The 27,045-nt window shown below is 43.2% G+C and overlaps 1 protein-coding gene across 1 annotated transcript in view; it reads right to left on the bottom strand.

Moving 5' to 3' along the window:
• ADCY8 (adenylate cyclase 8) overlaps window positions 1-17,926 on the bottom strand; it is a 206,677-nt gene extending 188,751 nt beyond the window's left edge. The window contains exon 1 of the mRNA XM_069959623.1: window positions 17,060-17,926. Coding sequence (XP_069815724.1) covers window positions 17,060-17,926 — 867 coding nt within the window. The remainder of the gene's footprint in view (window positions 1-17,059) is intronic.
• Window positions 17,927-27,045: the final 9,119 nt, after the last annotated feature.

Raw genomic sequence — 27,045 nt, 5'->3', positions numbered from 1 at the left:
CGGTTTATCTCCTCTGAAGTCAGCACTGAACCTCTCTGACCTCTGAATACTGGCTTTCACAAAGTTCCGTTGTGTAATCCTTTGTTCTCCGCTCTCTGCTGGCGACTAATCTCCTTCCTCCCTCCTCCCCCCTCCCCTCTCCATAGGTTACACAGGGTCTGACTGATACAAAAGAGTCGAGATTTCCTGATAATGAGCAGTGGATGAGAGAGATGAGGGAGGGGGACCTGGGAAAAGTCTTTTTGAATTCAAATAATGGCAGATTTGTCTAGAAAACCCAATTACAAGGTTTCTTAAAATCACCTGGACTATTGATTTCTGTAAAAAAATAAATAAAATGACAGGTACACTTTAAGGGGTTCTCTGTGTTTGAAAACCAACCCTTCTAACCAAAAAATGACCCCTTCCCCCTAGGGATCTGCTCTAATATGTGGAAACACTTGGTAGTAACTATTCTGTTTTCTACATTGCCCCCACAGTTTTTTTTTTTTTAATTAACTGGTGCCAGAAAGTTATATAAATTTGTAATTTACTTCTAGGCCTGGGGTACAAAAAAACCCTTACAAAATACCCCCCCACCCAAAAAAAAAGATAACTTTTAATCAATTATTTTTTTATAAACTATGTGGATCTACTGCTTAAAAACACATACACCCTTATGCACACTACAACTCTTCAGATTCCTAATATTCAGTGGAGCTGAACTCCTGTCACCCTGTAGCCTAGCAAAGTCTGCAGTACTGCGCCAGTAATAGTATTCTTATTGAGCAAAATGTGCTCTCTGCTGCCACCTCTGTCCATGTCAGGGACTGTCCAGAGCAGGAGAGGTTTTCTATGGGGATTTGCTACTCCTGCCATGGACAGAGGTGGCAGTAGAGAGCACTGTGCCGAACTGGAAAGAACACACCACTTGCTGCAGGACATATAGCAGCTGATAAGTATTGGTAAGTAATAGAGATTTTTACAAATCTATATAACTTTGTGGTACCAATTCATCTGAAAATAAATAAATAAATAAAATCAAGTTCCCCTTTAATATTTTTTTTCCCTATGATCATACTGTCAATACCCTAAATGTCCCATATGCCAGTCACAATGGCGCCATACCAACTACAATATCCTATATTTCAGCCACTTAGTATCTGGTAAGCAGCCATGACCCGATGATCATGGCTTTTTCGCTACTACATCCTACTATGGAGACAGATACAAGTGGGAGTGTATAAGGTGAGACCCGGGTTACATAGGCATGTGCCCTCCATGACCTCATCTAGCGATGCCACTGCTGCAATGTCTATGGAAACATGGATAATGAGTGTAACAAGCAGGTCAAATTGCTCTTTAACCTTCCACCTACATGTAGAATTGGCTAAGAGCCCTTTATCCCATACGGACTATAATTCACACTGACAGGGGAACCTTTGTATCCATATGGCCTCCGTCCAGTAAATCAGTGCGCTACACAGCTCCGATATATTACGGCTTTACAGAGCGATCTATTGTGACCCGGCCTCCATGTTTGTCTGCTCTTACAATTGGCATGTTGATGGTGTTACACTGTCATCTCTTTTGTGTATATGACCCAGGAGACCATGCTGCCTCTTTCAGTTGTCAACATCCATGTAATTGAAATACCAGGTGCGCAGCCTGTTGCTCGAGCTGGTTGACGGCCAAGAAACTTTGGTGGCATCATAACCGTCCCCAGTGCACCTAAAGGACCCAGAGGGCCAATTACTCCATATGTTTCACTTTATATTAATAGAGTCATAATGGGAAAGTAAAGCACTGTAATAAACAGGTGTCTGGGCATAAAAATGAGTCGTGTCTCTGCTGATGGGTGGATACATCTAGGTTCCAGAACATTCTTGGATATTAACAGCAGCTGGGGGGGGGGGGGCTCCCCATGTGCGTTATTGCTACCTAATATGACAACTATAACAGCTAAGAAAGTATGGACTATATATTTCTTACAAAATGCTGCCCAGGTGGGCAGGAGAGGAGTTCCGCCCGAGGTGATCCTAGTATCCTAATACATGGATGGTGCACCCCTGTGTTCTGGAGGTATTAGAGATGTGAAAGCATTACTGAACCCTGGCTCTAAGATAAAAAATATATTGCTGTTATATATAGCTGTTAAGATGATGATGACGATGATGATGAAAGTGCTTTCTGAGGTTACATGATCACCTTGCCTTGTGGAGTTTGCACCCCTGGGTAATAAGGGTACTAAGGATAGTATTTCTGAATACTGCCGCTAGATAAAACAGTATTACTGTTTTATATATCTGCCAATATAATGATCACGATGATGATGATGATGATGATGATGAAAGTGATTCCTATGGTTACATGATCACCTTGCCTCATGGAGTTTGCACCCCTGGGTAATAGGGGTACTAAGGATAGAATTACTAAATACTGGCACTAAGATAAAACCATATTACTGCTATATATTATTGTCAATATGATGACGATGGTGATGGAAGTGCTTCCTGAGGTTACATGATCACCTTGCCTTGTGGAGCTTGTACCCCTGGGTAATAAGGGTACTAAGGATAGTATTACTGAATACTGCCGCTAAGATAAAATCATATTACTGTTATATATATATCTGCCAATATGATGGTGATTGTGATAGAAGTGCTTCCTAAGGTTACATGATCACCTTGCCTCATGAAGTTTGCACCCCTGGGTAATAGGGGTACTAAGGATAGAATTACTGAATACTGGTACTGAGATAAAACCATATTACTGCTATACTGCATATTACTGTCAATATGATGATGATGGTGATGGAATTACTTCCCGAGGTTACATGATCACCTTGCCTTGTTGAGTTTGTACCCCTAGGTAATAGGGATACTAAACATCACTGAATATTGGTACTAAGATCAAACCATATTACTGTCTGGGCAGGACAGAGAAGGTAAATGTAGATTTAATAATCAAAATAAAATAAAATAAAGTGCTTCCTGAGGTTACATGATCACCTTGCCTTGTGAAGCTTGTACCCCTGGGTAACAGGAGTACTAAGGATAGCATAAGTGAATATGGTATTTAGGATAAAACTGTATTACTGTCAAGACAGGACAGAGCAGGTAAATCTTGGATCTTTTATAGCACCATTTAGGAGTCTCATTTTGTTCTCAGGTTCCCTGTGACTCCCCAGTTGATTTCTCCTGATCTAGGATGATAAATATATTAGCACCCCCTCATTTTTAAACCAATGTTAGAAAAGTGCAAAAATAGAATATACATCTGCTAAAATGGTGCTCTGAAGGCAGGGAGGATGGGAAGGAAAGAGAGCTGCCCTTTAACAAAGATACCACCTTACCTAATCTATGGTGCACCCTTGTATACTTAGGGTACTAAGGATGAAAAAGCAGTTCTGAAAACCAGTACTAGAATAAAACGTTACCTTTCATTAACATTCCAGTAAGAGTCTTAAAGTTTTCTGATGCAATTAATAGAGTTTTTCCATTTCTACACTCAGTCCATGTTAACACCATCAGTCATATCTAAAAGTAAGCTATGAGAGGTTTCAGACCTCTACAGACATGATGAGAGTTGAAGTTTTGCAACAGCTTGAGAGCCGCAGGTCGAAGAATACTGCTCTAGATACTGAAGACGCTAAATGAAATGGCACCCCCCTCTACTGACCCCATCACGGCAATGGCTCTTAGGACTAATAGCATCAATTCACAAGATACCAGCAGTTACTGGAGGAACCACATTGCTGAATGTTAGACATCAGAAAGTAGGGCACAAAACTGCTGAATATACATCATGGAAGCTGGCACACCCTGAGGGGAAGAACATCTTGCCAACTTTTCCTTGGAAGCAAAAGAGATTTTCCTTCCAATGCTCTTGACTGTGCAAGGACACATTACATGAAGGGGAAAGGACCGGAGATTGGACTATTTTGCAGAGACAGTGGATCAGTTCAGACAGCTACTCTAAAACCACCACCAAAACCGAGACCTGAGTCTTTGAGGATAGTTTTGCAGGATTGTCAAGGCTTTTGGCATGTATGGTAATGGTTCCTAGAACAGATGAGAGAACTTCCAGTAATTTTGGGTTTGTTTGAACCTGAACTTTCAGCATTTGACTACTGGTGGCTGAAGAAGTTGGATGCAGCTCTAAAGGCTACATGAAAACATTGATACAGCCATAAGCCATAGGCCGTAGCCATTCTTTCCATGATTTCCTAGGGTGCATCCAACTTCTTCAGCCATTGGTAATCAACTGCAGAGCGTTCAGGTTGGGACAAATCCAAACATACTCAAAGTTCAATCATCTCTAGATCCTGGTCCATATCTAAGGATGTACCTAGTATTTTAGGTAATTTGAAGGTTCGGGAACTTATGGAATGTATGATCTGAATGTGCGGGTTCCAGAATCTATCGGCTCTATAAAGCTCTTACACCCCTTTGGCACAGCCTAGAGACTGCCTTCGGTTTGAAAATATTGGCTTCAAAGTACTTTCTGTTCCAATACTATAACCATCACTGTTTTCCAAAGTCCAAGGAGTGTGTAGAGAACCCAAACCTATTTTGACATTTCCTAGAGACTGTAGGTGACTACTTAGATCTGTCAGTCCCCTTTGGCACTGCATAGAGACGGCTATTAGAGATGCTCGCAGCTCAAGCATGTTCGAGTCTTGGCAACTGAATATGAGAAGACGTTAGATGCAGCATGGATACAGCCATACAGGTCTTACAGCTCTTTAGAGTCCATAAGGTCTGACACCCTGACTTGAATGAATTATATTGCATATATGCATATATTGTTCAGACACGTTTCTGTTGCTATTCAGTGTTAAAGGGATAGTTCAGCAAAAAGAAAATGCTTTCAAACCATCTGGCGCCAGAAAGTGCCAGAGATTTGTAATTTACTTCTAATAAAAAATCTCAAGTCATGCAGTACTTATCAGCTGCTTTATGTCCTGCAGGAAGTTGTATATTCTTTCCAGTCTGGAGAGCAGGAGAGGTATTCTATAGTGATTTGCTGCTGCTCTGGACAGTACCTGACATGGACAGAGGTGGCAGCAGAGAGCACTGTGTCAGACTGGAGAGAGTACACCACTTCCTGCAGGACATACAGGACGACTGGAGATTTTTTTTTTTAATAGAAGTCAATTACAAATCTCTGGCACTTTCTGGTGCCAGTTCATTTGAAAGGAAAAAAAAAACAGGTGGACTACCCCTTTAAATTAAGTTAAGAAATGTACAATTAGGCTACGTTCCCATGTTGTAAGAGACTGGCCGGATGTGATCTTTATGGCTGCATCAGAACTCCCCACTGCACACTATGAAGCGAGCGTCCACAGTGTGTACTGACAAGGTTTTCTGCGTCCGCTATTCAATGAATTGTGTCCGCAGAAAACTGACATGTCAGTTGTTTGCAGCGCCGTTAGGGATACGCTCCAGCCTGGATCCCATAGAAGGCAAGGTAACATATAATCACGGCCGCTGTACAACGGACGTGATTTTACGAAAATATTAGTGATGAGCGAATAGTGAGATATTCGAATATTCGATATTCGTATGAATATTAGAATATTCGATCGAATATTCGATCCCATTAAGGTCTATGGGAACAAGTATTCGATTAGTGAAAAACATCTATTTGACCATTTGGATGGTAAAACTGGAAGCTGGGGGATTTGAACGTTTATCGAATATTTGTCGAATATTTGCGGGATATTTGTACGAATATCGAATATTCGAATATCTCACTATTCGATCGAATATCTATTCGATCGAACAGTATTCGCTCATCACTAGAAAATATACGTTGTGTGAATTTAAGAATATATTGTAAAATTTTAAAACCTATACAGATGGCTGAAAAAGTTGGATGCAGCACTAGGGAGTGCTGAAAAACATGGATATAACCCATAGCCTATTACTGTGTCCATGTTTTCTCAGACTCCCTATGGCTGCATCCAACTTCTTCAGTCACCGGTATTCAAATGCTGAACCATAAGACTCGAGCATGCTCCAATTGCGCTCATCTCTAATAACCATAACTGCTTTCCAAAATTTAAGAGGCCTATAGAGACCCAATCCCCATTGGCACTGCATAGAGATATCGATTACTGGGAATCTAACATAATCGATCTGATTGGCTCTTGCTGAAGTTTAATGTTGGGTTTCCAGTAATAGAAATGTTTGACCAGAGGCCCCTTTAAAATCTAATATGTGTTAGTAATGCAGTCAGCCTTCCACCGCCGCCCGGACCTGTCATGGTTATAACACTTATAGCCGTAGGACTACTGAGAAATTAAGAGACTTAAACTTTGCCTGTCTTATCTGAAACTTGACTGAGATACAGAATATTAACATTCACATGGCTCCTGGCGGAATACAACCAGGAAAACTCGGAGGGAACAGATCGTCCCTGACAAGCAAGTTCCATAATTAGTTCTGCACAGGAAAATGAGACCTAAAGTCTATGGGCCTGACCAGTCTATTGCTCTCTGTTATCAGCCAGTACAGATAGGACCCTGTGTGATCACAACCTCACTCATATACTGTATATATAGATGTGAGGACCTCCAGGCACATGTGTGTGACATATATACAACACAGACCCCTGATGGACAACTACATATAGGAATATGGCGGGATACGTCTCCCATTATTCACCATACAGTAAAATACAGTGTATTACTATAGGTTTTTTACCTGGCGGAGATGAAAGGGACAATTTTTTGCAAGAAAGTTATATAGATTTGTAAATGGCTTCCGCTTCAAAATCTCCAATCTCTCAGTACTTATCAGCTGCTGCATGTCCTGCAGGAAGTGGTGTAGTCTCTCCAGTCTGGCACAGTGCTCTCTGCTGCCACCTCTGTCCATGTCAGGAACTGTCCAGAGTAGTAGAGGTTGTCTATGGAGATTTGCTGCTGCTCTGGACAGTTCCTGACATGGAAGTAGTAGGGGTAAAAGGGTAGTAGGGGCATTAGTAGTTGTACTAACAGCAAGGGGAGTAGTAATAGTAGTAGCAGCCATGACCACTGTGAAGCTGCTAACATTAATCCCACCCCCCCACCCCCACCCTCAATTTTCTCCTCACGTTTTTGCAATCCATTTTTTTCAGCCGTTTTTTTTTTTTACCCAAAAATTTCCTTGAATTCCATTACAAAAAAGGGGGTTTAAAACAGATAAATTTTTTAACAGGTACAAAAATGAGGTCGACTACGTTTTTGTGTACGTTTAAAAAAAACTGATACGTTTTGATCTTTTTGTGTATAATGGAAGTCAATGGAAAACGGATTAAAACGGATGCACACAAATGCACCTGTTTTTCCATCCGTTTTTTATCCGTTTTTTGCAAAAAAAAAACGGATGAATAAAACAGATTGCAAGAACTTAGTGTGAACCATGTTTTCATTTCATTTTTTGTAGAATTTTTTTGCCTTATTTTTTCAGGTCTGGGCCCATAGAGTCTTCTCGCCCCATACTATAAAGTTGAGGGTCCATGTGACAGATTCTACACTGGGACACACAGGCGTTCACGTTGCGCCTCTGTTCTCTGTGGTCAGGATACGTTATCTGATATACTGTGGAGACATTTACATGGACCATTTTGGCTTTCTTTTTCATAATCGCTGGATTAGACAGAGCTCAATGAGACTGATCATTTCCTCAGCAGCGGCCACTGCAGGAGAAACATGGTATTACATGGCGCTCATCCTAATAGCGGTTACAGGACTAGGGGCTGCTCTGCGTTACCACTGTCTCATGAAGGGGGCTCCCAGCAGCAGGACTACCCCCCATAACATTTATATTCCCTAATAGGTTACAAGGGCAGGGGTTCTCTTTAGGATACAGATCCTATAAACATCTTAGTGATACAGTGATCTCTGTGGAATTGCAACATGCTCTTTTTTTAAATAAATAATCATGTTGTTTTTCTCCTGACATGGCAATTTCCTAAGGGAAAGATTAATTTTAGTACCATGCAGATGTTACACTACATGGAGGCTGTGACAGGGCGGCAACTCACTGACACTATTACATATATATTATAGATAGATAAAATGCATAGGAGATAGATAGATAGATAGATAGATAGATAGATAGATAGATAGATAGATAGATAGATAGATGATAGATAGATAGATGATAGATAGATAGGAGATAAATAAATAGATAGATAGATAGATAAATAGATAGATAGATAGGAGACAGATAGATAGGAGATAGATAGATAGATAGGTAGATATATAGATAGATAGATAGATAGATAGATAGGAGATAGATAGATAGATAGATAGATAGATAGATAGATAGATAGATGATAGATAGATAGATAGATAGGAGATAGATAGATAGGAGATAGATAGAGAGGAGATAGATAGATAGATAGATAGGAGATAGATAGATAGATAGATAGATAGATAGATAGATAGATAGATAGATAGATAGATAGGAGATAGATAGATAGATAGATAGATAGATAGATGAATAATTGTGCAGGATCACATCTAGATTTCCCTTCCATGTGTATGCTCCTCTATCCTGGGATGTACGTCTGGACTCACATCTGCGTTCTCCGCCTGATCTCCATTTATCTGATGCATTCAGCCATTACAAATACAGAGATGAACTCTTCCCAGTGATTTCAATGGTTCAGACTTTGTCAAAGTTCAGCTCAGTTCACATCCGTCCTGTTCACATTCCGTTATTTCTCAGAACTGAGAAAATGAAGTGTCGTCCACAACGTTTTCCCCATTCACAACAACATAAAGTGTAGGGCGTTCAAAATATTCTTCTAATTCCATGGTGACGGATGTAAACTAGAGATGGTTAATCGTATGACAGATCTAAGGTATGAGCATAGTAACTCATCAAAGCTTAAAAAAAAACTACAAAACAGCGCTACCCCTGTCCCCAGGATGTGTATGGTATTACAACTCAGCTCCGTTCACTTCAATAGAACTGGGCTACAAACCCCCCACACCCCCAACCTAAGGACAGGAGTAAGCGGCCATGTTTTTCTAAGCCTGGATAACCCCTTTAACCGATCCATCCTGACCGCTGCAAGAAGAGCAACCTCAGCAGTAAAGCGACACATCTAATAAATTGCATGCGACGTCACTGGAATATTTCTTTCACCGAGGTGGCGTTTACATTGTGAGAAGAGAATAGGGATGACAGCCGTGAGCCCGGTATCATTCATTGTGATGTGTTTTCTGAATACAATCACTCATCCCCTGGTAAATATTATGTATGCCCTATTTAGCATGGTACTCAGCTGCTCAAGAGGGAGAAAAAAAAACAACCTTATGGGGGGAATTTTATTTTTCCAGTAATATCCAGTAGACACCCACATACAAGCACAACACATGCAATTCCCTGTTATTTATAGCGAACCTTGGCCCGGATCACATGACTGCGCCAGGTACGTGACTCAGAGACGCATAAGCCTAATAACACCGGGGGGGCGGCATGCGTTAGAGAGATGATATATACAGCAAGCTACTCCTTATAGCCCCACAGGCTGCAGACTTGGTTGCTGGTGGTAAGCGTATAGACTATATTTTATTTGCCACAGATTGTATTAGCACCTCCTTGTGGTCGGATTTGATACTAGGGCTCATCCAGATCTATCTGGTTGAAGTATAAAATGGCAGAGCTGCAGTGAAGACTGACACAGATATAATAAAGGCTTCATAGGGGTCCCCGTACACTGGTCTTTAAAAAAAAAAAAAAAGCCCCCACCCCCATTCACCCTGCCGGATTTACTAAGAGGCCCATCATGCTGTGGGCGCTGAAATCTACATCTACTCCAGAGATGATGGAGATTTCTACCATGGTTTAAGCTGTTTGCAGGCACAAACCAAGATAAATCAGGCGTGGGAGGAGGCCGCGCCACCTCCCCACCTTGCCACGCCCCCTGCCTGCCCGTAAGGTAAGCGGGGCTAATGTCACTGAAATGGCGCCGATTTTTGCACCCTTTTCTGTGTCGTTCTCCAGGACGTAAATGATAAATCTGCCCCATAGTGTATACCTCCAATTCAATCATTTTTTTAAATGGACAAGGGGGTGTGGCTTATGCAAATTGACCCCAAAAAGGAGTTTTCTATAAAGGTTTGTGGGTTGGATAGGAGGTGGGGCTTAAAATGTTTAACCAATGAGGATTGATATGTTGGGAGGTATAATACTGCACATTGTGTCTGGATCACTTAAAAAGTTTTTTTCATCCGTTTGCAAAAACGGATGAAAAAAACGGATTGCAAAAACATAGTGTGGACCACATCCAAATTCAGCAGAAATGAAGATCCACTGCAGTACCTGCCGGGATGATCTTCAGTAACACCGGCCGTTCTGTGACCCGGCCGGGTCACAAAATGGCCGGTGTTATACGTAGTGTGAAACCGGCCTTAGGGTGCGTTCACACGTACAGGATCCGCAGCAGATCTGCAGCAGATTTGATGCTGGGTTCAGTTATTTAGATCAAATCCGCTGTGATGCGTGTGAAGCTACCCTTAAAGAGAAATTGCTTTTGTTGCCCATAGCAACCAACCAGAGCTCAGCTTTAATGCTTTAAACTGCTGTGTTAAAATGGAAGCTGAGCTCTTACTGGTTGCTATGGGCAACAAAGACCTTATTTGGACAGATATGATAAATAAATTCTCCCTTTTTCAGCCTCAAAGTGGAAATCAGCCTGAAGAAGAATACAGCAATGCATGATGGGAACTGTAGTCTTCTACCTTAATGGGCTGTTGCTAAGGCCCTGCCCATTCTTTCCGCACTGGATGGATAAATATGGGACTAAAACAAGGCCATGATACATAGATAAGATGATCAGGGTTATATTGTTGCTCTATGTGTAAAGTCCCTGCAGACGCTTTCACATTTTTCAGCTTTACTTACTTAGCAGAATACCCCTTTAAATGATGTATACAGAATTATTAAAAAAAAAAAAAAAAAAAAACAGTGCCACACCTGTCCACACGTTGTGTTCGGCATTGCAGTATGCTCCCTTATGTGCCAACCAGCACCACCTCATACTGGAATACACCTTTAAGACTTCATACAAGATAACTGATACATCACAATGCTATCACTATATAAGTGCTATACGACACGGTATATGAGGTGCTTTATGGTATAGGGTACATACATGGTATGGTGGGCCATCATGCACATGTTACACCCCCTGCACCATAGACGCACGCGGCTCTCAGCACTGTTACATCCGTCATGTTCCTTCCCCTTGAAGGCAATGTACTAATGTTCTGTAATCACCCAGAGAAGAATCAGACAGGAATTTCATTCAGCTCAGAGCCGGCAGTCATTGATAAAATCCCCTCATGTTACTGTGCTGGGGAGAGCAGATAGAAGTATACAGAGTATATAGACGTGTATGTATAGAGGATATGTACATGTATGTACAGAGGGTATATACGAGTATCTACAGGGGGTATATACATGTATGTACAGAGCGTATATATGTGTATGTACAGAGGGTATATAAGTATATGTACAGAGCATATATACGTGTATGTACAGAGGATATATAAGTGTATGTACAGAGGGTATATAAGGGTGTGTACAGAGGGTATACTGTATATGGGTATGTACAGAGGGTATATACATGTATGTACAGGGGGTATATACGTGTATGTACAGAGGGTATAAAGGTGTATGTACAGAGGGTATATACATGTATGTACAGAGGGTATATACATGTATGTACAGGGGGTATATAAGTGTATGAACAGAGGGTATATAGGTGTATGTACAGAGGGTATATACATGTATGTACAGAGGGTATATAGGTGTATGTACAGAGGGTATATAATAAGTGTATGTACAGGGGGTATATATGTGTATGTACAGAGTGTATATAAGTGTATGTACATAGGGTATATAGGTGTATGTACAGAGGCTGTAGACATGTATGTACAGAGGGTATAAAGGTGTATGTACAGAGGCTGTAGACATGTATGTACAGAGGGTATATAGGTGTATGTACAGAGGGTATATAAATGTATGTACAGAGGGTTTAGAGGTGTATGTACAGAGGGTATATAATAAGTGTATGTACAGGGGGTATATATGTGTATGTACAGAGTGTATATAAGTGTATGTACAGAGGGTATATAGGTGTATGTACAGAGGGTTTACAGGAGACGTTACATTGGGTATGGGGGGTCAGCAGTCTGTGCACAGAGTATAATAGGTCAGTCCCTGAGGGGTAGGCACAACACTGTAATACATGGCAGCAGTAATGTACAAAGCATCACATACATGTCCCACCACACAGACTGCAAGGGTAAAGGGCTTGTCTGACTAGGATAACCCCTTTCTATGAGCCCTATCAGGATATACAGACATTACACAGCGAGGTGCCCTATTCAGGACATCCATCTAGTAGCCAACTAACAATATGTCCTGCCACCCCTGGCCTACACATCAGTAACATGGACTACTATTCATCTGTATGGTGGAAGGGTAACACTACCTATTCTCTGCATTATACATTGGTATACATACTATATACAATGGGTTCCCTACTTAGAAATGCTAACAGAGAGCACCACTTCTCCTGGTGGTCCGGGCCAATATATCACAGACATGGACCGAGTGGCTGCTATGTAAGGCTAGATTGTGCATTATGTATAATGCATTGATGTTCATGCTAAGCAGATATTATGGCGCCCATGGAGAAAGGGAGTGCCAGTCACGTTTGGACCCATTCTGGTTGAAAATTGGCCAAAGGGTCATACACAACTTTCCTCTATCTCTGGCAAACAAAAGCCAAGCCCTTCATACCAGGGATAGGGCTGCATGAGATCTGAGGCGGTTTTAGAAGGAGATGATACCATATAGCTATGGAAGTCCCCCTACTCTATGTCATGATAAAACTGATTAGTTATAGTCATATAAATGTAGCCCATCATGACTGCAGAGGTAGCCATGGCATCAGGGAGACTTCAGACTACTGCCTGCTCACATGGACAAGTGTGGAGTAGGTAGAGTAGTATGGAGCAGGTAGAAAGTAGTATGGAGCAGGTAGAGAGTAGTACTGAGTGGGTAGAGAGTAATATGGAGCAGGAAGAGAGTAATATGGAACGGCCAGAGTAGTATGGAGTGGGTAGAGAGTAGTATGGAGTGGGTACAGAGTAGTATGGAGTGGGTAGAGAGTAGTACTGAGTGGGTAGAGAGTAATGTGGAGCAGGAAGAGAGTAATATGGAACGGCCAGAGTAGTATGGAGCAGGTAGAGAGTAGTACTGAGTGGGTAGAGAGTAATATGGAGCGGGAAGAGAGTAATATGGAACGGCCAGAGTAGTATGGAGTGGGTAGAGAGTAGAATGGAGTGGGTAGAGAGTAGTATGGAGCGGGTAGAGAGTAGTATGGAGTAGGTAAAGAGTAGTTTGGAGCGGGTAGAGAGAAGTATAGAGTGGGTAAAGAGTAGTTTGGAGAGGGTAGAGAGTAGTATGGAGTAAGTAAAGCAATATGGAGTGGGTAGAGAGCAGTATGGAGCAGGTAGGGTAGTATGGAGTGGGTAGAGTAATATGGAGCTGGTAAAGTGGTATGGAGCGAGTAGATAATATAGCACAAGAAAAGAGTAGTATGAAACAAGTACAGAGCATTATGAAGTGGGTAAAGAGTAGGATGGAGCGAGTAGAGAGTAGGATGGAGCAGGAAGAGAGTAGGATGGAGCGAGTAGAGAGTAGGATGGAGCAGGAAGAGAGTAGGATGGAGCGAGTAGAGAGTAGTATGGAGCAGGTAGAGAGTAGTATGGAGTGGGTAGAGAGTAGTATGGAGTGGGTAGAGAGTAGTATGGAGTGGGTAGAGAGTAGTATGGAGTGGGTAGAGAGTAGTATGTAGCAGGTAGACACAACATCAGGTTGTTCCCTTCCAGGTTCTCCATTGTGAACCAGCAGAATATTTCCTCCCTATACAGAAGAACCCATGTTACTAAAGAAGGGAGGAGGGATGCTGAAGCCCAAGTACTCCTATGTGCCGAGCCCCCCTGACATGCTAGCTTAAACCAACCCAATCTTAATCTCGCTATTGCCCCCTGCCCCTTCTGCTCATACTGCCCAAGGCAGCGGCTCCAGACTGTACCTTCTGACCTCTGTCCCCGAAAGCTTAGAGGATAACTCACTTCATAGCACGCTGTGTGCCACTCCATTACATGATGCAAGCAAACTCCAGGGAACTGCCCCCATTAAGCATCAAACTCAGGACCCCAGTGTTACAAGGCGATCAGGTGACGCACTGGGCCAGCACTGTGTTCTTTACCATTTTACCTACGTTCCTAGTCAGGTACATGGAACCTGCACTACACTTGGTCAGGAGTGATCCTGGCAAGGAGAAATTCAGAACCCCCCTTTATATAGTGACAAGCAAGTGACTCTATCATTTGGTTATGTAGGAACCCCCCCTTATGTATGGCATGGTACCCTCAGCAGTCAGATCTGTTATTGGCAACACTGGGGTCCTGGGTTTAAAATGGGTGAAGAGACTATGTCATGTACTGTGCACCTTCTCCTAAAGTATACTGTTAACAGTCCTAAAACATTCTAATGGGGTTAAGGGTTCTTCAATTCAAGGGACCTTTGGCAATCAGCTGATCAAAATGTGTCCCCCTGTTGGAACCACCAGTGGTCGGCGGTTATCTGTTGGTAAATCTGGCATTAAAGGGGTAATCTTTTTCTTTCAAATCAACTGTTGTCAGAAAGTTATATAGATTTGTAATTTACTTCTATTTAAATATCTTCAGTCTTCCAGTACTTACCAGCTGTTGTATGTCCTGCAGGAAGTGGTGTATTCTTTCCAGTCTGACACAGTGCTCTCTGCTGCCACCTCTGTCCATGTCAGGAACTGTCCAGAGCAGGAGCAAATCCCCATAGAAAACCTCTCCTGCTCTGGACAGTTCCTGACATGGACAGAGGCGGCAGCAGAGAGCACTGTGTCAGACTGGAGAGAATACACCACTTCCTGCAGGACATACAGCATCTCATAAGTACTGGAAGACTTAAAATAGAAGTAATTCACAAATCAATATCAGCTGATCTGAAAGGGGAAAAAAAAAAAAAATCGCTGGAGTTCCCCTTTAAAGTGTTCAATTTCCCTACAGTGCCACCACTAGCAGTACATGGTGCCCATTTAAATCAATGGGTTGTCTATGTAATGCAGTACAGGTCCCCCAGAGTGAAAGACACCCATAGAGATCAGGATCTGAACAGGGAACCCCCTCTATTAACACAGAATATCCTAATCAGGTGTCTGAAAATGGGTTTTCCAAACTGGACATCACCTTTAAGTGGCCCTAGTGTTAGACCATTGGCTTATAGGATCTACTGTGAACACCAACAGAAGGGATTAGTCTGTGTACAATGTTGCGGAATATGTTGGTGCTATAGCAATGTGCAATACATCATGAAACAGTCAATCTACTAACCCCAGTATCAGTAGAACAATGGCGAGCGCTGCCTGTATATGAATTGTGCAGGTATCAGTATAGCCCTATGGGTCCGGTCTGCTAACGGAGCAGTCTGTGGTGTAAGTGACGTCTTACCTTGGCAGCCATAAGTACAAATCTCCCCCCATTAAACCTACATTCATCAGAAGAGCTTTCCCGTGTAATTACGGCCCAGATTATCTGCATATATGCTCAGGATGTGATTTTCTACAGCAAAGCTTTTAACCCCCCTGCTCTATGGGTATTGGAGCATCCATAGACCCAACATGCGACACTTACAGTAATATCTCAAACGTGTCCTGATCTTATTAAGGGCTCTCAGCGTTAGATATTGAGGTTATGTGGGGGGGTGAGATGTTTTCTCAACCGAGACCGAAATGAATGGGAACATGTTTACTATTGGTGAATGGAGAAAACCAGCAGAGGGAGCCAAGTGAATCATAGTTTTGATGGCTCTAAAACAATCTGTACATTCAGCACCCAGCAGACTGGAGAGCTCCTGTTCTGCCACCGAGACAATGTTGCACTGTAATCTATAATTCAGCACAAGGGCAATCCGAGAGATCTCTTCATTGACCAAAGGCAAGTGTGTTGCTGAATTCGAGCCGAGCGCTCAATGACATAGTCAGCGTCCTTAGCGAATGTCATCTATTGCCTAACACCGTGACCATACCTAGAGATACACGAGTCACCTCTCCTGGTTTTTTGTTCCAAGAACATTAAAGGTTAATGGTTACACCGGTCTCTTTGTTAATAGTAGAATGCACAATACAATGAGGCATCAAACAGGCGCAATAAGAAAACTTCGCAAGAGGGTTTACCGGAATTGGGGTCTTCAATGTTACGGAAGACCCATAAGGTCTGATAATGCAGGATGTTGAAGGGTATGAGCTAAAAATAAAAAGTGATGGGCATTGAGTAGATGCAAGAAGTTGGGAATAGCATGGGGGATGTAGACTTTAGTGGTGGTGGGTCTACACTTTGTCTTGGGTGTTACATTGGTAGGTCTAGACTTTGCCAATGGTGGGTCTAGACTGTGACAGTAATTTGTCTTAATTTTGACCTAGGAACAATTCAGGATCTAGACTTTGATAATAGTGGGTCTAGACTTTGGCCAGGAAATGACAATGGTGGGTCTAGACTTTGACAGTAGAGGGTCTAGACTTTGACCTAGTAACAATTCGGGATCTAAACCTTGATAATGGTGGGTCTAAACTGTGACAATAGTGGGTTTAGACTTTGACCTAGAAACAATTCGGGATCTAAACCTTGATAATTGTGGGTCTAAACTGTGACAATAGTGGGTTTAGACTTTGACCTAGGAACAATTTGGGATCTAGACTTTAAAAATGGTGGGTCCAGGCTGTGACCTGGGTGTGACAATGGTAGGTCAAAACTTTGAAGATGGTGGGTCTAGTTTTTAACCTGGAAATGAAAATGGTGGGGTCTGGATTTTGACCTGTGAAGGACAAGCCAAGACCCACATTATAGAAGGTGAAGTGTTTTTGATAGCCTTCTTGCTTGTCAAAAAACCCAACCTCCCACACACCCCCAAGCATAGGATGTTTTTCATATAGACAGACACCCACACACAACACGCACAGCAGGTACCTGATTTATGGAAGCCACTGCAAGCCTGGGGATTACCAACTGCATTATGATTTGTAGAAGGGAAGTTATCAATCCAGCCAAGATAGCCCAGGTAAGGGGTAATGGAAGCATGCTGTAGGTAGCAAAAAGTGTAAAGAGTACATAGCCAATACCGTCCCCTAGAAGGCCATATCCTAAACCGGCTGCCAGGATTTGGGTAGCCATGGCTAACCAAGTCACAACCCCACTAAACTGTAGATAGGTGTAAGAGGTTGTGTCCTTCCTGACGACTACTAAGGCACAAATGACCACCTCAATTCCAGTGAAGAAGCCCAGCAAAATGCCTTTGATGGGGTCCATTGGTGCAGAGGCCAAGGTGAGATGAAGGATCAGTAAGGTGAGTTTGGTCAACACATCCAGGATGTTCATCACCACTTCTGATTTGCGTCGTTGCCCGAGGAAATAGCGTTGGTAAAGCCTTTCTAGGTCTCTAGACTTGAAGGAATTCCTTAGGGTTGGGAATATGACCCCTCGGTAGGTGTAGCCCCAGTTCAAGAAGAAATCCGAATTGCTAGGGGCGCAGTCCAGGTGAAGGAAGCCCAGATCACTACTTGTCCTCTCAGGAAAGACTTTGGTGCCTCCATTATTGTGCCTATCCCCACTGGAGATCTTGCCAAATTGCCGGTTGGCGTTGGTGGTGTAGGAGTCATCGGAGGAGAGGGTTTTTGCGCTGCTTTGTTCGTTGATGAACCTCTGCTCGGTGATGTGCCGCACCGCCGTCTGCCAGAGGAGTCTTTTGGGTCTTGTGTTGCTGTTGATGGTGGGGGTCTTATTGATGGTATAAAGTTCCTCGGTGGCACTGGAGCACCTCACCTCAGACAGCTCCATGGTAGATCTGTACAGTTCCTGTTGTTTTCTCCGTTGTAGCTTACTGAAATACATCTGTGGTCATTTTACTGGCCAATGGCCATTGGCTCACAAAGGGTTAATATGTGCTTGTCACTTTCCCGAGCGGCTGGCAGACCCCAGGTCCATTATCCCGGTCTAACGTCTTCCCGTTAAACGTGGCTATCGACATAACAGGCACTAAGTCCATTCATCTTTAAAAACTGTTGTGCGGAACCTCCGAAAGGTTAATCTTATATCCGGATTTAATTTCCAAAGCAACATCAGATCTTTCGCCAAACCGGGATCAATCTGGGAATCAAAGATGATCGTCCAGCATAGTAGATATCGACATCTTGTCGGGAGGGCGCACAACCGGCGTGACACGAGAGTGCAAGGAGCATGCAGACGCACAACAAAGGTCTATAGAACAAAAGGGGGATTTAATAGCAGTTTATCTGATGGTAGTTACATCGACCTTGGAGACGCAGGAGGCGGCAGGTGCCTTATCTACAGCAAACATCATCAAGGTCTTTGCTAAGGTCATTAGGAAGTGATAGTAGTAGTAAGAAGAGTAGCTGAGGGGGGGCAGATGCCACTGAGTGCAAAGTTAGGCACAGGAGATACAATGTACCACTTGTCAGATGCTGGAGGTCCTACAATCCATTGCAGGAGACAGATCAGTGCAATCGTCTTACTTCCATCCTGCTTGCATTAAATAAACTTCCCGTCTCCAAAATACAAGGTGCTGCTGCTGCTGACCTTCAAGGGGGAGTCCATGCAGTGCCTCCTCATCTCAGGTGCTGCCTCCCCCGGTCCGGGCTGCTGCAGCTGCGGGGTCCTGGCTGCTGGGAGCGCACATGCAGCCTGTATTAGAGATGAGAGCATTAGAGCTCAGGATAGAGTGGATTACACGAGTAAAGACCTGATGCTGCTGCTGCTGGAGGGGGCGGGGCCTCGGCAGTGTCAGCTGACACTGATGGTGACGTCACAGCCCCGGCTATTACCTACCCAGGCAAGTTCTCCATACAGTGCGGATGTATAGTGAGTGTGGTGTATAGGGGGAGATATATATATACTGCACACTGAGCATAATACATAAACTGTATATATATATTACTGTCCCACAAGTCACTGACTACCAATATCTATCCATTATCTGTTTGTTAGCTCATATTTATATCTATTTATCTATCTATCTCCTATCTATCTATCTCCTATCTATCTATCTATCTATCTATTATCTATCTATCTATCTCCTATCTATCTATCTATCTATCTATCTATCTATCTATCTCCTATCTATCTATCTATCTATCTATCTATCTATCTATCTATCTATCTCCTATCTATCTCCTATCTATCTATCTCCTCTATATCTATCTATCTATCTATCTACTATCTATCTATCTCCTCTCTATCTATCTATCTATCTACTATCTATCTCCTCTCTATCTATCTATCTATCTACTATCTATCTATCTATCTATCTATCTATCTATCTATCTATCTATCTATCTCCTATCTATCTATCTACTATCTATCTATCTATCTCCTATCTATCTATCTATCTATCTATCTATCTATCTATCTATCTCCTATCTATCTATCTCCTATCTATCTATCTATCTCCTATCTATCTATCTATCTATCTATCTCCTATCTATCTATCTCCTATCTATCTATCTATCTATCTATCTATCTATCTATCTATCTATCTATCTCCTATCTATCTATCTATCTATCTATCTATCTATCTATCTATCTATTATCTATCTATCTATTTATCTATTATCTATCTAGTATTATTACATTACAGGGTGGTGGAGGATGTTGCTGGACACTGTATTAGGCTCTGTGCACACGGAGCAAAACTGGTGGAATTCCACAGCGGAGAATTCAGCAACATCCTCCACCACCCTGTAATGTAATAATACTAGATAGATAATAGATAAATAGATAGATAATAGATAGATAGATAGATAGATAGATAGATAGATAGGAGATAGATAGATAGATAGATAGATAGATAGATAGGAGATAGATAGATAGATAGATAGATAGATAGATAGATAGGAGAGAGATAGATAGATAGATAGATAGATAGATAGATAGGAGATAGATAGATAGATAGATAGATAGATAGATAGATAGATAGATAGATAGGAGATAGATAGATAGGAGATAGATAGATAGATAGATAGGAGATAGATAGATAGATAGATAGATAGATAGATAGATAGATAGGAGATAGATAGATAGATAGATAGATAGATAGATAGGAGAGAGATAGATAGATAGATAGATAGATAGATAGATAGATAGGAGATAGATAGATAGATAGATAGATAGGAGATAGATAGATAGATAGGAGATAGATAGATAGATAGATAGGAGATAGATAGATAGATAGATAGATAGATAGATAGATAGATAGGAGATAGATAGATAGATAGATAGATAGATAATAGATAGATAGATAGATAGATAGATAGAAGATAGATAGATAGATAGATAGGTGATAGATAGATAGATAGATAGATAGATAGATAGGAGATAGATAGATAGGAGATAGATAGATAGATAGATAGATAGATAGATAGATAGATAGGAGATAGATAGATAGAAGATAGATAGATAACACCGCCAGCCTCTGTGTCATAATGACAGTCTATGTGAGGCTCGCGCGCCTCCTCTCTCCGCACTGAAGAATAAACAGCCAGTTTTGCGCCGTGTGCACGGAGCCTTAGGAGATGGATATTAGAGGAGTGTGCACAGTGTATACCTGTAAGGAACTAATATAGAGGAGATATCATACTGACAGCTCCACACTGCCCCCTATGAATAAAATAAGGTTGTGTGGCTCCTGCAGGTATACACGCTGTGACCGTATGATTCCCTATGAAGGGCCCTGTGTGGCTCTATGAAGGGCTCTGTGTAGCTCTATGAAGGGCTCTCTGTGGCTCTATGAAGGGCTCTGTGTGGCTCTATGAAGGGCTCTCTGTGGCTCTATGAAGCGCTCCGTGTGGCTCTATGAAGGGCTCCGTGTGGCTCTATGAAGGGCCCTGTGTGGCTCTATGAAGGGCTCTGTGTGGCTCTATGAAGGGCTCTCTGTGGCTCTATGAAGGGCTCTCTGTGGCTCTATGAAGGGCTCTCTGTGGCTCTATGAAGGGCCCTGTGTGGCTCTATGAAGGGCTCCGTGTGGCTCTATGAAGGGCCCTGTGTGGCCCTATGAAGGGCCCTGTGTGGCTCTATGAAGGGCTCTGTGTGGCTCTATGAAGGGCTCTCTGTGGCTCTATGAAGGGCTCTGTGTGGCTCTATGAAGGGCTCCGTGTGGCTCTATGAAGGGCTCCGTGTGGCTCTATGAAGGGCTCCGTGTGGCTCTATGAAGGGCCCTTTGTGGCTCTATGAAGGGCTCTGTGTGGCTCTATGAAGGGCTCTCTGTGGCTCTATGAAGGGCTCTGTGTGGCTCTATGAAGGGCTCTGTGTGGCTCTATGAAGGGCTCTGTGTGGCTCTATGAAGGGCTCTGTGTGGCTCTATGTAGGGCTCTGTGTGGCTCTATGAAGGGCTCTGTGTGGCTCTATGAAGGGCTCTGTGTGGCTCTATGAAGGGCTCTGTGTGGCTCTATGAAGGGCTCTGTGTGGCTCTATGTAGGGCTCTGTGTGGCTCTATGAAGGGCTCCGTGTGGCTCTATGAAGGGCCCTTTGTGGCTCTATGAAGGGCTCTGTGTGGCTCTATGAAGGGCTCTCTGTGGCTCTATGAAGGGCTCTGTGTGGCTCTATGAAGGGCTCTGTGTGGCTCTATGAAGGGCTCTGTGTGGCTCTATGAAGGGCTCTGTGTGGCTCTATGTAGGGCTCTGTGTGGCTCTATGAAGGGCTCTGTGTGGCTCTATGAAGGGCTCTGTGTGGCTCTATGAAGGGCTCTGTGTGGCTCTATGTAGGGCTCTGTGTGGCTCTATGAAGGGCTCCGTGTGGCTCTATGAAGGGCCCTTTGTGGCTCTATGAAGGGCTCTGTGTGGCTCTATGAAGGGCTCTCTGTGGCTCTATGAAGGGCTCTGTGTGGCTCTATGAAGGGCTCTGTGTGGCTCTATGAAGGGCTCTGTGTGGCTCTATGAAGGGCTCTGTGTGGCTCTATGTAGGGCTCTGTGTGGCTCTATGAAGGGCTCTGTGTGGCTCTATGAAGGGCTCTGTGTGGCTCTATGAAGGGCTCTGTGTGGCTCTATGAAGGGCTCTGTGTGGCTCTATGAAGAGCTCTGTGTGGCTCTATGTAGGGCTCTGTGTGGCTCTATGAAGGGCTCTGTGTGGCTCTATGAAGGGCTCTGTGTGGCCCTATGAAGGGCTCTGTGTGGCCCTATAAAGCTGAGGGCCACATGTATTATGATAAGATAACATGGCTGTATACCATTACATACAGGACTGGCCAGAATTACCTCAGTTCCCTCATAATACACAGGAGAAAGAGTCAGGGACTAAGGAGACTGGTGAGGAGTTTGTGAGGTAAGAAGGTCACATGATACACCCAACCATCACCGCACCATCATACACTTTTTACAGCTGAAACAGAGATTAACTCCCTGAACTAGTCACAGCAACCAATCAGAGCCTCTCCCTCATTTACCCAACTACGCATAGCAACCAATCAGAGCCTCTCCCTCATCTCCCCAACTATGCATAGCAACCAATCAGAGCTTCTCCCTCATCTACCCAACTACACATAGCAACCAATCAGAGCCTCTCCCTCATCTACCCAACTAAGCACAGCAACCAATCAGAGCCTCTCCCTCATGTACCCAACTACGCACAGCAGCCAATCAGAGCTTCTCCCTCATCTACCCAACTATGCACAGCAACCAATTAGAGCTTCTCCCTCATCTACCCAACTACGCACAGCAACCAATCAGAGCCTCTCCCTTATCTACCCAACTACGCACAGCAGCCAATCAGAGCTTCTCCCTCATCTACCCAACTACGCACAGCAACCAATCAGAGCCTCTCCCTCATCTACCCAACTACGCATAGCAACCAATCAGAGCCTCTTCCTCATCTACCCGACTAGGCACAGCAACCAATCAGAGCCTCTCCCTCATCTACCCAACTAGGCACAGCATTTGAAAGATTTACCCCTTAAACTACTAGTAACCATCAAGCATAACAGCGCCACCTATGGGTGTATTACAGCCACCAAGCATTGTGTGCCTAAAGGGGAAAGGTCTGCATCTTTCTCCCCCATGTGTTCAGACCTAATGCTCCTCATAGTGTATACATAGTATATACACTCCTCTCTGAGGTATATACTTCATACTTTTTCCATCGCTCCATGTTGCAGTTCAGATGTCCATGTGACCATTTACATATTATAACTGGTATTACAGCTATGTTCCAGTTATCAGCTAGAACATTCTAGAACTCTGCACCACCAGGTGTGATCAGGGACCTAGAGTGTACTGCAACCATCAAGCTTTCTGTGCATCACATGAAAATTGTAACCAGGAAGAATATGGGGCCTTACCATGAGACTTTATCTTTAAAAGGGGTCAGAGCATCTCTAGAACGGCCGGCCTTGTGGGGTATGCACCAAGGAGGAGCAAGGGGTGACCCGGAGGGGAGGATCATGGGGGCCACAGGACCATTGAGCTGTAGAGCTTATAATCTGTACTGCATCCAACATCTTCAGCCACAGGTAATTAAAGGGGTTATCCAGCGCGCCAAAAACATGGCCACTTTTCCCCCTCTCGTCTCCAGTTCAGGTGCGGTTTGCAATTAAGCTCCATTTACTTCAATGGAACTGAGTTTCTAAACCCCACCCAATATGGAGACAAGTGAGGGGGAAAAGTGGCCATGTTTTTGTAGCGGTGGATAACCCCTTTAAATGGTGAACAATCAGACTTAAAGGGGTTTTTCAACAATTTTCTTTCCCTTTCAAATCAACTGGTACCCAAAAGTGCCAGAGATTTGTAATTTACTTCTATTAACCCTTTAAGGACGGGGACAATTTTTGTTTTTGCGTTTTCGTTTTTTCCTCCTTGTGTTTAAAAGGCCATAGCACTTGCATTTTTCCACCTAGAAACCCACATGAGCCCTTATTTTTTGCGTCACTAATTGTACTTTGCAATGACAGGCTGAATTTTTGCATAAAGTACACTGCGAAACCAGGAAAAAATTTAAAGTGTGGTGAAATTGAACAAAAAAATGCATTTCTTTTATTTGTGGGTATTTGTTTGTACACCATTCGCCCTGGGGCAAAACTGACTTGTTGTGCATGTTCCTCAAGTTGTTACAATTAAAACAATATATAACATGTATAACTTTTCTTTTATCTGATGGGCTGTAAAAAATTCAAACCATTGTTAACAAATATATGTCCCTTAAAATCGCTCCATTCCCAGGCTTATAGCGCTTTGCGCCATGATGTGATCTTTCTATCGGTACCTTGATTGCGCATATATGACTTTTTGATCGCTTTTTATTACATTTTTTCAGGATTTGATGCGACCAAAAATGTGCAATTTTGCACTTTGGGATTTTTTGCGCTGACGCCGTTTACTGTGAGGGATCATGAATGTGATTAATAATAGTTCGGGCGATTACGCACGCGGCGATAGCAAACATGTTTATTTATTTATTTACTTTTATTTAAAACCTGGGAAAAGGAGGGTGATTCAAACTTTTATTAGGGGAGGGGGCTTTTTACTAATAACAATACTTTTTTTTTTTTTTTTTTTTTTACACATATACTAGAAGCCCCCCTGGGGTTAGGGTTATTCCCCCCTGGGGTTAGGGTTATTCCCCCTGGGGTTAGGGTTATTCCCCCTGGGGTTAGGGTTATTCCCCCTGGGGTTAGGGTTATTCCCCCTGGGGTTAGGGTTATTCCCCCCTGGGGTTAGGGTTATTCCCCCCTGGGGTTAGGGTTATTCCCCCTGGGGTTAGGGTTATTCCCCCTGAGGTTAAGGTTATTCCCCCTGGGGTTAGGGTTATTCCCCCTGGGGTTAGGGTTATTCCCCCTGGGGTTAGGGTTATTCCCCCTGGGGTTAAGGATATTCCCCTTGGGGTTAGGGTTATTCCCCCTGGGGTTAGGGTTATTCCCCCTGGGGTTAGGGTTATTCCCCCTGGGGTTAGGGTTATTCCCCCTGGGGTTAAGGATATTCCCCTTGGGGTTAGGGTTATTCCCCCTGGGGTTAGGGTTATTCCCCCTGGGGGACTTCTAGTATATACACTTTGATCTCTCATTGAGATCTTTGCTGTATAGTTATACAGCAAAGATCAATGAGATCGGCACTCGTTTGCTTTCGGCTGCTGCAGCCGAAAACAAACGAGTGCCGAGTTGTGGACGGCGCCATCTTGGAGCGGACCCCGGCCAGCAGCAGTAACGGAGATCGCTCCTCCACTAGACACCAGGGAAGTGCTTCATCTGGTAATCGGATGCAGCTGTCATGTTTGACAGCTGCATCTGATTACTGTATTAGCGGGCATGGCGATCAGACCGTGCCCGATAATACCCGCAGTCCCGGGCTACAAGCGGCACCCGGGACTGCGGCGGTTCAGAGCGGGGTCACCGCGCGGCCCCGCTCTGAACACCTCTTACGGGCGCGTCCTTAAGAAGTTAAAAAAAATCTCAAGTCTTCCAGTACTAATTAGCTGCTGTATGTCCTGCAGAAAGTGGTGTACTGTTTCCAGTCTGAAGAGCAGGAGAGGTTTTCTATGCGGATTTGCTCCTGCTCTAGACAGTTCCTAACATGGACAGAGGTGGCAGCAGAGAGCGCTGTGTCAGACTGGAGAGAATACACCACTTCCTGCAGGACATACAGCAGCTGATAAGTACTGAAAGAATTGAGATTTTATTTTAAATAGAAGTAAATAAAAAATCTCTGGCACTTTCTGGCACCAGTTGATTTAAAAGAATTTTAGTGAATAACCCCTTTAAGTTGCTCTCATCTCTGGTTGGTACTAAGCACTACAAACAAGAGTCCCCATGGGAGCAGCTGCTCTGGAGACCCCGTTATCTACACATCACTATTTGCCCCTGTCATAGTCTGTCTGGTTATAGGATTATTATACTATTATACTTGTTATAGCTGAGCAGCAGTGTAAGCACCTGAAGGAGCCGACCTGTCCATGGTCCTGACGCCTCCCGACCTCCCTCTGCCTATACTGTAAGATTTTGATTCTCTATGTTGTGGAGACTAAATCACTCCAACACTTCCCACAGAAGCTCAAGGCCGAGGCCGCTATGGATCATATTACAGAGCTGTATACATGGCCAATCAGTAAGCAGCACATAGCAGCCGGTACACTGATGTAGCAGAGTACCCCGTTAACGCCCTCCCGCATCAGCACATAACTGTACATCCTGATGCGGGTGGGGATTTTCAGAGAAGGGGTCGCACAGCAACCCCGCTCTGAAATGCCGCGATCCCGGGTGCTATGTGTAGCCTAGGACCGAGGCTATTAGCGGGCGTCGTCTGATCGCCGTGCCCGCTAATTACACATTTAGATGCAGATGTCAAAACTGACAGCTGCATTTAAATGTATTTTTTGCCCCCTTTCCTGTTGTCGAGTGGGGGGGGATCTAAAAGTTACAGTGTACAGTAAAAAAAAAAAAAAAAAAAAGGGTTTTTATTATTAAAAAATCCCCTCCTCTAATAAAAGTTTGAATCACCCCCCTTTTCCTATTTTATAAATATAAATAAATAAATAAACAAACATGTTTGGTATCGCCACGTGCGTAATCGCCCGAACTATTGAAATATCCCATTCCCGATCTTGCACGGTAAACGGCGTAAGCACAGAAACCCGCCAAAGTTCAAAATTGTGCATTTTTTTTGTCACATCAAATCCAGAAAAATTGTAAAAAAAAGTGATCAAAAGTCCCATATAAACAAGTAAGATATCGATAGAAAGAAACGATCATGGTGCAAAAAATGACTCCTCACACAGCCCCATAGACCAAAGGATAAAAGCGCTATAAGGCTGGGAATAGAGCAATTTTAAACACATTTAGTTGTTTTTTTTAAAAGGTTTAAATTTTTTAAAAGCAGTCAGATAAAATAAAAGTCATCTAAATTACATATCATTGGAATTGTACCGACTTGAGGAACATATAAAACATGTCAGTTTTACCATAG

This window comes from Dendropsophus ebraccatus, chromosome 2 (genome assembly GCF_027789765.1).
Source record: "Dendropsophus ebraccatus isolate aDenEbr1 chromosome 2, aDenEbr1.pat, whole genome shotgun sequence".
In the NCBI taxonomy this organism is placed as follows: domain Eukaryota; kingdom Metazoa; phylum Chordata; class Amphibia; order Anura; family Hylidae; genus Dendropsophus; species Dendropsophus ebraccatus.
The sequence above is the reverse complement of the archived record's forward strand: the minus strand, read 5'-3'. Positions and strand labels throughout refer to the sequence as shown.